Here is a 13960-nt window from a genome sequence, read left to right as displayed (position 1 = left end):
AATCTCATACGTCCCGAGTTGCCTGATCTATTTTGGAAACACCCTGTATAAGTCACATTTGTACCGTTGCAATCATTAAATAAATATCTGAATTTGTTTTGTTAAACGCTTTTGAGGTTTCTAAAATTAAAATACATACATCATAAAATATTTTTTTTTATTCTTTTATGATTTACATATTGGTAGTTATTATCCAAATTATTATTAAAAATATTCTGGGAATTTTTTTCATGATTTATTTATTTATTTGTTTTCTTGAGTTTTCATATCTCTGCTTCGACAATTTCAACCAGTCCTGGCATGCCAAACCAATGACTTTATCGGTTGATTCTATTCCCAAGCCCTTACTTTTGGCAGCCTCTGTAAATAGATCATAAATTGAATTTTTAAATTTGTACTTATTGTATCAATATTGTGTGTTCAACGTTCTACCACAAAGAGTAGGGTCCAAAATAAGACAATTTATTCCTACTTAACTTACCTCAAATCTTACATTAATCCAAACGTTAATAATAACGCCAGCAGGTTCAAAATGAAAAATAATTTATCGACTTTTTGAAATGCCTACTCAATGAATGAATGAAAATAACGGACTGGGTTATTTTTGTTATGCGCTATTTAAAATAATATGAAACCTACGGGGTGACAGGTGTTGCCTATAACAATCTTTTAAATTCTTTCAACTTTTTTATATGAAAGTGAATCGCATTTCTGAATAATTAGAAATCGTGTTTGCCTAAATTATCTCCGTTTAACAAATAATACTTTGTTAAGGTCGATAGAAACAACAGTTATTGAGCAATTCGTGACTTTAGCGATTCATGCGGGTTTGTTAATAAATTGTATTAAACTCTACTAAACTCGAAGACAAGGACCAACAGTTACTAAGATACCGTTTTTTGTATTTTTGCTAAGTTCTTTCACGAAATGAGAGGTGTTTCATAATTAAAATTTTTAGGCTTCCAGGTTTGTAGAGCCTCCTTTAAGTCCCGTGTTGAAACGGGTATCAATAATTATCATTTTTTGTCACACAAAAATCCCGATCGTTAATTTCATTAAGTCGTTGCTTTTGTTAAGTTGTGCAAATAGTTTCTTAAGTATTTCAAAATAATGATTTTAATTTTTCGACTTTGGCTACCTATAGTGCCGTTATTATCGCCGTTGTAAATAAGGTTAAAAACTCTTCTTTTGAAATCAGCTTTCTGTGGTACCAAAAACCAGAACGTTTTACTCGCAATATCAAGCCACCCCGTATATACATACATACAAACTAGACAGTGAACTTACCTTAAGTGCTTTGTACATCTTTGTGTCTTTAAAAGCATGCTTTCTTGGTTGGTTTGCTAATTTCGGAGCACTCCCAGCCCAATTGAATCCCATTCCTACTTTATTTTATAAAACATATTGTCACAAGTAGATTTTCGTTAATTACTTAGTCAGCAAATAATCGGCCACTGACCGAAACAAGTCGTCGACCACTTGAGTTGCAAAATAAGCAATCGAACCTTTTAGAACGAAAGCTAGCTAAGGTGTTGCAATCGCCAGTCAGCAATAAGTCATCAATTGTTCGGACAATGATCCAAGTGCTTAGACAAGCAATTAAGAAATTGAACTGACTAAGGGATCGTAATACCTTACGGAAGGAGTCAGAAATTATCCGGAAACTAAACGGTTTGTTCGCGAAAGTGAAGGGAACTCTGCCCTGACACTTACCCTCGTCCAAAATGGTTTGTGAACTAATTATCATGTAAGTACGAACTTGTAATTTATAAATAAGCCAACTTGAGTCTGACAATGTGTATAACTTTACTAGTTTCTCTCTACGAATAAACGTTGTTGTTTTTGTTATCCAATCTTTGAGTTTAACTTGACTACTACCCCAGCCTACACGTCCCCGCGTTACGACTAAAAATTAGATCGTGACAACTTGGTGGAGGCGCCGGGTATTTCTTATGTTGGTCTTCATTACCTACACGCCGGGTATTTCTTCTGTAGGTCTTCATTACCTACACGCCGGGATTTCTAAATGTAGGTTTTCATTACCTACATGTCGGGTAAATCATAATTAGTATGTACAACTTTAAAGAAGAAAGTTTGAACTATGAAAGAATATACAGAGTTAGTAAATTGCATCAAACAAGCTAAGACAGGTTAGACGAAATTAATAACAACGTTTGTCAAAAAAAAAAAAAAAAAAAAAAAAAAAAATGTTTTTTGTTAAAAGGGCTAGTGACTCAAATAAGATCTTTGAAATAAGAAGAATCGAACTTTAAAAGTTCTAGTTTAAAGTAAAAGTTAAAACCAAAAATGCGTTCAATTTTTTGTTTGTTTGTAAGAAATCTAGCGAGTATGAAACAAAAGAAATAATCGAACTCGTATAAACACCTGATGACGTAGCTTAGTTTTGTATAATAAAAGTGACACGTAGGGTTTGTTCTTACAAGCGACCTGTTAAAACGAAATAAAGGTTTCTTATTATGTTGCGGTGATGTAAACATGCACAACAATGATTTGTTCTTATAGCGACTTCAGCTATTACGTTGTGTACTTATGAGTGTTAGGTGCACATTACCCCTAAAATGGGATGAAAGTACCCCTAGATTGGGATGAATTTACCCCGTGCAACGGGATGATGTATAATTATTTTGATGATGTCGCAGCGTGTTTAAATAATACAGAAATGTCTGTATTGGTAGAAGTACATTTATTTTAAATCGATTATTTCTTGTATTTTTACGTTTCCTCAAAGCACATTACACTCACATTTCAATGAATGAATAGATTTGATCAACTTTTCAGTATAACTAAATTATTTTTATCTTAAATAAACTGTCAGACTAAGTTCGGCTCGGACGAGGGTACGTCGAGGGGTACGTGTAACACGAGGCTAAACGATCAGCCACCAAGGTAAAATAAGGTAGTAATAGCGTCAACCTTAGTAGCTGCCGCGAGAGCAGACAAAAAAGGGGAAGCATCCTCTGAATATCTACATGATGTATTCTTTTATACTACTTGTGCGTGCCTCATTCTTTTCGTAATTATTATAGCACATAAACTAATAAAATACGTAGTAAACTGCAGGAAAAGCAGACGCCGTGGAAATCCGAAATCGCCTATAAAAGAAAAAGGAAGAATTGAAATGACTAAGATGGGCGAAAATAAAAGCTCTACAGAATCAAAAATTTTTACGCTCGAATTAAAAGAAAATAAAGAATTACGCTCACTGTCCCAAGGCGAAACCGTATTAGCCCAAATAGAGTGTACTAAAGTACGCAAGTGATTTTCCTTAGTAAGGGAAAAAGGAAAAAATGATACATGTATGTACAATTAATTCTTCTCCTATGCTGCCAGCGGATGACGATCACTTTGTTATTTAAGCCATCGCGGTACGTATACGAAAAAACTGCTGATGAATAAATATCATCGTTATTTCATTTCCAACTTGCACAATCCAGCATACGAGAATAATTAATAAAAAGCGAGCGCGAATATTAATAATTATATAATGGTATATATACCAGGTGTCCAAGAGCACCCTGGACATAGGAGATTAACATGGGAAAACGATTTTGATTTTTTTGCACCTGTACGGTTGATTTGATTGAAAAATCGTAATAATGAAAGTTGTAGTACCTATCACGGACTAGTTTTCTGTATTTTTTTCGGATCTCTAACTTGAGCCCTTTCGTCGTAAAACACGAACAAAAATGAGAAAATTTAAACTTTTGGCCTGCACTGTATAGGCGGTTGTCGGGCAACGGGTAAACAGGTCATTGTTGCGGGTTCGGTTGCTCGACAACCGCTTATACAGTGCAGGTAAAAAGTTAAAATTTTCGCATTTTTGTTCGTGTTTTACGACGAAAGGGCTCAAGTTACAGATCTGAAAAAAATACAGAAAATTAGTCCGTGATAGGTACTACAACTTCCATTAATACGATTTTTCAATCAAATCAACCGTACAGGCGCAAAAAAATCAAACCCGTTTTCCCATGTTAATCTCCTATGTACAGGGTGCTCTTGGACACCTGGTATATAAAAAAAGGGGCAAATGAAAGAAAAGTATATTGGGGCGAAAAAAGTAGGTACACTACGAGCATATGCGGTAATTAAGTACCGTAGTCAAAATATAGGGCGTTAAATTCCACGGGTTTACAATTTCAAAAATTATATGAGTTGCTAAATGTAATAAATAAACGGTTGAAAAATGTAACTTGAAGACTTTATAAAAGTCAAACGGGGCACGTAAGAGAAATATTACAAAAGTTTCAATATTAGGACGTTAACTGTTTTCACATGATATAATATGGGCAAGCAGCGCTTGATAAGCATATTGCAAGTTTTCGAAGAATCGCAGTAAGCCTTTACAATGTATTAAAACAAAACCAGTGACAGGAAAATGGACAATTTATAATATAGGTTTATATTATATTTAAGAAAAACAAAGGGATTTATTTTTTTTTTTTAGTGTATAACTTAACTGAGGCTATTATCAATATGCCTATATATTTTACGAGGGATTTTATGATTATAACGGGAATGTTAGACATTAAGATTAAAATAGCAGTAGGTAGTAATACGTTTTTTATTGGCGTTTAACACTGACGGGAGTTACTACGCGAAGAGGCCAGAAGGAAGCCACTACAAAATGAAGAGCGAACAAGGCTTTGGATCAGACTCGGTAAAAACTAATACACGCCACTGGAAATGGAAACGGAAAACAGCAAAAGCTAAAAGCAACGGGCACAGGAGACTGGAAACGCTGACGATGAAAAACCAACCACGGAACGTCAGACCGCGACCACAGTTGAGTCGGTAGGAATAGACACACTAAGCCGTGGTGACCTGCCGCGGGGGATGATCCCAAATCGGCTCCCGTCAAGTTTTGTCGGGAGCTACACTTTGATCTTAGCCAAAAGGTCCAGCACAAGGGCCTACACTTTGATCTTAGCCAAAAGGTCTACAGTTTGATCTTAGCCAAAAGACCGAGAAGCAGAGCAGAAAGGCAGAAAATAGGTTGCTCTAGTGATATTTTTGTCCTCGGCCAGTACCATCCTACCATCATCGGTTCCTGGCAACCGTCAAAATACAGTTCTGGGAATTGTTCCACCTGCACATCCAGAGCAGTAAACAGATATGTAGTTCCAGGCTCCAGACACCGTCCAAATTGTCTTCAGAAGCCATGTTTAGTGCAGTGAAGTGCCGCGAAAAGAAAATAGAATCCCCGAACAAACAATAGTGCGCGGAATATTAGTGAATCGCGAGTGAAAAGTCTCCCGCCTCAGTGTTAAAGCATAGAGACATTAAATTTTTTTTTTTACAAATTCTAGAGGTAAGAAAATAACAAAAACATTTATTTTTATTCCAATTGTTATATGTTTTCTTTTATAATTTTTCTTTTGGGGTATGAATCGGGATATTTTTAATTTTAATTCTGTGAAAAACTAGGGGCTATACTTTGTTGATTAGTGTTTACATGTAACTATGATAAATTTTGTTTGTGTCGTAATAAGGGGGAAAATCCATTAAGGATATTTTTATGTTATCTCTTTGTTCTATATTAAGATTTGAAGAAAGAGATTAGAATTTGTGGTGTCAAATTTCTGTTATATTGCCACCATGATTAAAAATTTAAAAGTATAATTAATTTAATGTTATTTTGTTTAGAAGACTTGCATAGTAAACTTTCTGTCAATATAGATAATATTGTGAAAAGCTAGGGACTACCTTTTGTCGGCCGGGGGAATGTGTCACAAGTAGATTTTCGTTAATTACTTAGTCAGCAAATAATCGGCCACTGACCGAAACAAGTCGTCGACCACTTGAGTTGCAAAATAAGCAATCGAACCTTTTAGAACGGAAGCTAGCTAAGGTGTTGCCATCGCCAGTCAGCAATAAGTCATCAATTGTTCGGACAATGATCCAAGTGCTTAGACAAGCAATTAAGAAATTGAACTGACTAAGGGATCGTAATACCTTACAATAAATAGCCGAGAAATTTGGAAAAGAAGGAGTCAGAAATTATCCGGAAACTAAACGGTTCGGTCGCGAAAGTGAAGGGAACTCTGCCCTGACACTTACCCTCGTCCAAAATGGTTTGTGAACTAATTATCATGTAAGTACGAACTTGTAATTTAAAAATAAGCCAACTTGAGTCTGACAATGTGTATAACTTTACTAGTTTCTCTCTACGAATAAACGTTGTTGTTTTTGTTATCCAATCTTTGAGTTTAACTTGACTACGACCCCAGCCTACACGTCCCCGCGTTACGACTAAAAATTAGATCGTGACAATATTTTAACATATTCATAACGGCATTGCGGACCGTGTTACCTCCAATTGAGGATAAACGTGTTCTCTAAAAAATTTCGTAGTTAGAAATAACGATATATCACAAGTAGAAGAGAATAATGAGATATCTTTGAACCTGGGGCAACATTTTTTGATTTGTGTGTTTTCTATAAGTGCATTTTATTAGGAAAGGGAAACAAATATCCTTAATTATACTACCAAAGTATCTCATTCTTATCCTCTAGGTATTTAATGTATTACCATATAACAGAAATTCTGTTCGTTTTCAAGCCAATTTTCTAGGTTGCCGAAATCTCTTTTTCGTTCAATTGGAAAGTTTGGTACATCAGATGGTCGCTCTAAAGCTTTGATGTTCTGCACTTGTAAAGTTTGCCAGATTTGAGCCAATAAAGACGAATTTTGATCTTGGACATCTTTAATTCTTGCCAAATCTCTTGTGACCATCCGGCCCCATTCACTATTTTCCATATAGGAAAGTGAAGCTGACACAGACGAATTCACACCATAAGGAGATTCTACACTCCTAGGAGTATTCAGTAAACTATTTCTAGAGTCTCTAAAAAAATATAATAATAACAAAAAATATATTAATTCCAAAAATACTTGAGCATGACAAATGCAGTGTCATAGAAACGTGGAATTTTTATCAAAACAGGACAGTTTAAAAAAAAAGACAAAAGAAAAAAGTGTTATACGTATAGCGATAAACGATAAAAATCCGAATTTTTATCAGTGTTGTTTTCGAAATATGGCAAGTTTGATTATAAGCAGTGTCCACTATCACCCTGTGACACAATGACTATTCACGCATTTGTCCAGCCGTTATATTCGGCCTCATATTTTATCGGATAAATTTTGTCTCTAATTAGCGCCGCTGAGCGGCCCAGTAAGAAAACGGCATTACTCCTAAAAGTGCTCAACTTTACCACAAAAAAACATCTTGCGCTAAAACGCTCGGTTTTTCTAGGCAACATTGATTTCGTACCTCCAGATAAAATTCGTCCGATAAAATTTGAGTCTTGTTATATTGTATATGAAAAAAAAATCAATCAAAAAATCGGATGATGCAACAATGAAATATCTGCTGTATATGTTCTGTATTATGCCAAATGTGACAAGACGCAAACGCCACATTCTGAACAATTGCAGCAAGTATATCATTGTTACGACATCCTATTTTTGTTTGATTGTTATCATATAATGCAAAATACATACCCATTTTGGTTAGCAGTTAAATGTCTCCGCATATTTGGATTTGCATAACTTGGGCTCAAGTTGTTAGATTGTGTAAAAGAGGGAGTACTGAAACAAATTCAATTTAAATTCCTTCATCATAAATCAGTTAAATAACTTGGTTACCTTAATACTGCTTGTGAGTGATTATGTTTATGTTTAGGTGTACCATAAGATATCTTCTTTATATTCTTTCGAAAGGTTTCCAATTATTCATTTTCGGAGTCGCTGCTAAAACTGTCTAAGTGTTGTTTTGCTTTACGTGGTGTCGAAAAATTGTCAGGTTGTAAATCTCCAATAAATCTCACTCTTTTAGTTTGTTTGCTGGTACTTGGCATTGGAGAACTATGAGCTTGTACAGGCATAGTACTTCCAGAATGATCTCCACTTTCCAGTTCAAATCTAGCTTCAGAACTAGTTTTACTAGTACTGACTATATCTGATGCCAGAAGTGTTCCTATTATGGGTCTTGCTGTTCCCAAATAAGAGGTACTTGGGGCTGTAACTGTTATGAGAAAGTTTAGTTTTTGGCCAAACACTAGTATCATAGTCTTCTTGACGAAAATGTTTTGAACATATGAGTGATTGTCCTGTAAGGTCACTTTCTTGTATATGACAAGCTTTAATCCAAGCTTGACGAATAATCTGATTACGAGGGAATCTAAAAAAAAAAACAAAATAAAATTAGGTACAGAGTAAATTACCTTTAATAGAATAAGTCTAAGAATATTCTAGTCTTATGATGAAATTATTATTTATTTCAAAATTAACTAGGTTTGGTTTGCTTAATTTTTATGAAATATTAACATTATCTCTGCCATATAGTCCTGGCAGCTTAAGGCTGTAAAACCAAAAGAAGAAGAACATTATTTTTGATGTTTTTCATTGGCAATTCCAGTGCAAAGCTAATGGATTATATCATACTCTATCAAATGCCATTGAAAATTGTTACATGGTGTAATACACCAGTACCTACACTAGTATTGCAATTTGCGAGTGAAAAACGCCAATATGGAGAACATACTTAAAATGCTTATAATGATGATGAAATGAACTTTTCATAAGTTATTACATAAAGTAAAACGTTTTGTCACTCTAATCAGTTTTGAAAAGTGTCACTTTATATGCCAAAATTAGAAAAAGACTATTAATACACTTAATACAGATAATATTTTAAATTTTACCTGTGAAATTACAGATTGCTGTTCTTCAGAGACTGGGAAGCCCCACAAACAATGCACTTTCTCACCATATTGCAGTTTGCAGAAGCAAATAGCAAACAGCAAATAGTTCACTATTTTAAGTTCAAAAAAACAACAAATCCAAAACAAAAAACACTACAACGGTAACAAATAACTAAAAGCAATACTAAATAATGGAGATTTGGCGTTTAGTTCAACGAAAAGCACAAAGACAACAACACAAGCTTCACACTTCACAGGTTATGGTACCAAACAAAGGAATACGGAAATACCGGAAACCCAATAAAGGATAAAGAAAAGGACGCCTAAAAATGTAAACAACGCGTATGTCCTTTCTTTGTTCGAAAGTGGGGACCGGGGTACGATAAGAGATGGATAGAACGCAATTCTACAACGTAGAAAGAGACGGGTAGAAAAAAGTATGTTGGGCATGTCCGTAACATAGCCTGCCATTAAGAAGTAAGGCCGATCCTCATTAGAGCAGCGCGGCGCGGGCGGCGCGCGCGTCAAATTTCAGCAGGTCTATTCCCATTTGAGCGTCACCGAGCAGGCAGCAAACGGATCAGTATGTGTTTTAGCAGCCTGGCGTATAGAAGATGTCGTCCTCATCGTCCTCTGATGATTTATTTTTCCTAGCTGCTATTTGCCAGGAATATGAAGAAAAAAAAAGGAAAAGAAAGCGCAAATATTGGGTTCACGATATTGTCACGAATAGCATAAATTGCACTATGTTCCGTTACCTAGTCGGGCCCCGGTCTCCCCTAGTGCACTGTCTGAATCAGCAAGACCAGGCAAATTGGGGTCACGATGTGGGTATTTAATCAGCGTCTCAAGCCATCGAAGATTACTGGTCTCTGGGTCGGTCTATCGAGCATCAGTCCGAACTTCCTAGTGCCCGGACGGCTCGATACCTTCTTGGAATCCAGGCTGAAAAGACGAGAGTTCTTACGCAACCCTGAGGTGACCGTCCGAACTCTTGAACCTATCAGTACTTGAAGTAAGTCCTTTGGGCGTGTCGGTCAAAGGGGTTCCCAGCTCGTATCGAGAGGGTACCGCTTGGCGGCACTTCAGAAGGCCTTACGCCCATTCCCCCACACCCACGCATCGACACACCCCCTCTCCGAAAGTGTTCCATGCACGTCCCGCCAGTGGCGGTGCTAGCGGCCCTCCTAGTCTGGGGGTAAGATCTATTTAGTGTAATCGAAGTAATAAATAAAGACCGCATACTTGAGCTACGATTGTTGTTTCTCTTCCTACGCCACCCCCTAAACGTGACAATATATTCCGAGCAAGGTTGGGAGAAGGTGAATTCCATACACTATTTAGGCGGCTTCAGGACGATGAAATCAAATTCTACAAGTATTTCAGGATGATTCCAATAAAATTTAATCAGCTGTTGGAACTTGTCCTCATTCCTTTAAGCAAGCAGAATACTAAATTCCGACAGAGTATTAGCCCACATGAGAGACTAACAGTTTTTCTTAGGTAAGTAGAATATAATAAAATTCTTAAGTCATCATTATATTTATTTAAGCAAAAAAAACGGGAAAATTAATACAAATTCACCTTACAAATAAATTCAAATTATACTATAACGAAATATAAATTCCAAACATAGATTCTTGTCGAGATATTTAAGTAAACTAATTTTCAATTGAATTTTCTTCGAAGCACGACGGCGACGGCTCTCTGTTTTCAGTTGGAACAATTTGAGTGTATTGAACATTTTCATTCGAATGTAGTTGGGTTGATAACTGAGACCCTAATGTTGCATAATATCCTGAAGTTAACGATGGCTCCCTGTTTTCGGATGGAACTGTCTGAATGCGTTGAACGTTTTCATTAAAATGTGGTTGGGGTGGTAACTGAGATTCGTATGTTGAATAATATCTTGGCGAAGGAACTAATGAATTATGTGGTAACTGCTGACTGTAAGAAGTTGACTGAGAACGTATGGAATTATTAGAAGAAGTTGATGAATGGTTTTGTACAAACGTTTCGCTTTGTAACGGATTTCTAATAGTGTCACGTTGAGGGGTAGCTCAGAAGAAGAAAACCACAGGTATACAGGTAAGCCGTTTTTATTTAAGATAAATCAACAAAGGTCTTACCCCCAGATTGCCAAGTAGGCGAGGATCATGATGTGAGGAGCGTCTGAAGGGTTTCGCGGAGGGCGCACGCTTACCGGGGGTGAATAGAACCCTAGACTAGTGTCCCAGGGCATTCACCACGCCGAATAAGACGCGTTGGTACTGTCAAAGGGAGATAAGTCGGTACGGCAACTAATGCTGCTCGCCCGTGCTATTTCCTTTGACAGGCTGATTTCCGGGTGCTTGCACTTGGTTACCAACTGTTCCACTAGAAGCTACACAGATGGTAATCCCAGACTATCCCAGAGATCAGTGATCTGTACGTGCTTTTGGTACCGTATTTATACTCACATCATGACCCCAATTCTCCAATCTTGCTGACACACACATGGTACTGGGGGAGACCGGGGCAACTTAAGGTAACGGCACCTAGTGTAATGTCTATGTTACAATAGGTACTGATGTTTCTGCTAATAATTGCAGTTCAATAGAATTTACAATTTGAAATACTTTGCTTTTGACAGTTGCTTGCCAAAAAGGTGGAAAGGTGGCAGTAGTTTTGCCCATGTTCGCAAAAAATTCTATCAGAGAACTATTTTTGTCATCCGATGTCGTGGTTCTGTGTAAGCGAGCAAATTTCTTATCCATGACGTATTCTTTAAATATCTGTGACACTGAGTCAGGCATGAGTTATGAGGCCACCTATTCCGGGAATACTGCTAGCTAGCCATTATATTGCTGACTAGACCTGGGAATCCGCCATAATTCGGTTTAATTCATTTTATTGTATTTTGTATTAAGACAGTCAGAGTCTAGCCTTCTAATTGTTAAGACGTATTTTAATCCTTTAATTTGTAATTACAATTTTTGTAATAAAACTTGCCAAAATTCAGTACATCGTGTATTGATTTTCCGAGTTCCGGTTAATTGGCAATCGCAAAATCAGGTACTTTCATCGCGAAAAGGACCTACCAGTGAAGTGAACGGTCAATAAGTCGTTATCGGGGAAATCTACCCATCGATTTCGCGGGCTCCTAGCATCGACATTGGACCAAAATCTCCATTGACGACTGGATCCCATACCGCTAAAATTTGGAGTTCGATCAAAGGCTTGATCGAGTTCGCAGGTAGACAGGAATTTGGAAGTGGACGACATCGCTACAAGAAATTCTTGCCGCCTATAACCAGCATGAAGATTACACTAGTTATGTAAGTGCAATTTTTTCTCAATGACAGAAAGTGAAAACGCTTTATCTGATTTACTAAATAATTTATCTATTAATAATATCGAACCTTCAAGTGACTCTGACTCCGCTTTTCAAGATCGGAAAGTGCAAGAAAGAATTAATAGTAATACGCAATCTAATTTTAATATTAAAGTTTTCGAAGACAATCTTAAAAAAGTTCTTGAAACGGGAACAGTTGTATTACCAATTTCTAATACAGATAATTTAATCACAGGTATGGCTCAGTTTAAACCCGAGTATTTGAATTGCGTACCACAATTTGATGGTAACCCGAGTGAGTTAAACAGGTTTTTAGCAACTTGTAAGTCTCTAATAGATCATTTTTATGATGTTACCAATAGAAATAATTTTCAAAATATCTATTTGTTGAATTGTCTACTTGCTAAACTTTCTGGTAATGCCCGAGTTGTAGTAAACGTTCAAAACGTTACTACTTGGGAAGAATTAAAAGATACCCTAAACCGTAATTTTGCAGATACTCGAGACGAAACTTGTCTGAATAGAGATTTGGTAATGTTGAAACAGAACAACAATGAATCGCCAAAAATTTTCTATGATAGAGTCTTAGAACTTTTAAATTTACTTGTTAGTTATGTAGATGCGCATGACGATAATGTTACAGCCAATGTAAAACGTAGTATGTACCAAAAATTGGCTTTAACAACCTTTTTATCTTGGTTAAAAGAACCCTTAGGTAATACCATCCGTTGCATGAAGCCTATTGACCTTGCGCAAGCTATTCAATACGTTACACAGGAAAGTAATGTTGTGCATGCATGTTAAAATGCAAAATTCACATCATCACAACAGATGAAACCCCGACAATCGCAACCTTTTGGACAATACTACCCACAACAAAATGTCAGACCATTTTTCCCAAATTTTTCGAACGGATTTAATTCACAAAATCAATTCCGACAATCTTTTCCGTCTCAACCAATTAATATTACACCTAACCCTAACACACGACCTCAAAGATTCTTTACAAATTCACAAGTTTTTGGTAATAAGCCAACAAATGTTTTTAGACCTGACCCTTCGAAACAATTACCTAAACCAACGCCTATGTCCGTATGTACACAACGAACCTTTGGTTCCAATGCAAACAGATCTAGTTACGGTTCAAGACTAGGTCTTTCTTCTTCAAACTTCCGTCCCCGGAATATGCCAGTCATTGAAGAAGTATACAATACCGAATTAGACCCCACATACGACCAATGTCCATCTAATTACCAATGTGAAAATCCAAGTACATATTATATTGACGGAACCGTCAATGAACAAACCCAAAATGAATTTTTCCAAGAAACAATGCCTGAGGAATCTGTTCAACAGTCCCTTCAGCAAGAAGAAAATTTTCACCAACTTTTCGAAAACGACAACAACTTTTAATAACACCACCAACTAAACCCCAAATTATATCCTTTAACCTAGATTCTAACAGCGAGTTATCATATATAATATTCCCTGAACATAACTTAAAGATACTCATTGACTCAGGATCAACTAGATCTTTCATGAATCCTGACGTAGAAAAGACAATTTATCCTGATCGAATATCTTACGACCCGTTTGTAGTAAGTACAGTTTTCCAAAAATCAAACCACGAGTTTAGTGCATTGTTGCCAACTTCAAAAATATTTAATTTACCAAATAACCAAGACTTAAAGTTCTACCTTTTTAAATTTCATCATGCGTTCGACGGTTTGTTAGGATTAGATAACTTAAAATATTTGCAAGCCAATATTAACTATAATACTAAATGTTTAGTCACCCCTTTTGCAAGTATCCAAATTCAATTTCATCAAACAAATTCTGTAAATTGTCTTATTACTGTAAGTCCCCGCATGGAGCAAGTAATTAAGATAAAAACTACGG

General features: G+C 36.3%; 1 protein-coding gene across 1 annotated transcript; it reads right to left on the bottom strand.

Annotated features, from left to right (window-relative positions):
- Positions 1–213: 213 nt before the first annotated feature.
- Positions 214–6820, bottom strand: LOC145737876 (uncharacterized). Its single transcript, XM_081992717.1, has 5 exons — positions 6551–6820; positions 6290–6356; positions 1288–1385; positions 1139–1202; positions 214–360 (listed from the first exon to the last, which is right to left on the bottom strand). The coding sequence occupies exons 1-5, from the start codon at positions 6776–6778 to the stop codon at positions 236–238; spliced, it is 582 nt and encodes a 193-aa protein (XP_081848843.1). The 5' UTR covers positions 6779–6820; the 3' UTR covers positions 214–235.
- Between the last annotated feature and the right edge of the window lie 7140 nt (positions 6821–13960).

Source organism: Ips typographus, linkage group LG14 (genome assembly GCF_016097725.1).
Source record: "Ips typographus isolate SLU linkage group LG14, UJ_Ityp_2.0, whole genome shotgun sequence".
NCBI lineage: Eukaryota > Metazoa > Arthropoda > Insecta > Coleoptera > Curculionidae > Ips > Ips typographus.
The sequence above is the reverse complement of the archived record's forward strand: the minus strand, read 5'-3'. Positions and strand labels throughout refer to the sequence as shown.

Excerpts from the sequence above, each read along its gene's own strand:
- LOC145737876 (XM_081992717.1), bottom strand. The coding sequence starts at position 6,778 with ATGGAAAATAGTGAATGGGGCCGGATGGTCACAAGAGATTTGGCAAGA. Across the intron at positions 1,386-6,289 it reads TATGAATATGTTAAAATATT|TAGGAATGGGATTCAATTGG; the intron begins GTCACGATCTAA and ends TATAAAATAAAG. Across the intron at positions 1,203-1,287 it reads AGATGTACAAAGCACTTAAG|AAAGCTGATTTCAAAAGAAG; the intron begins GTAAGTTCACTG and ends TTGGTACCACAG.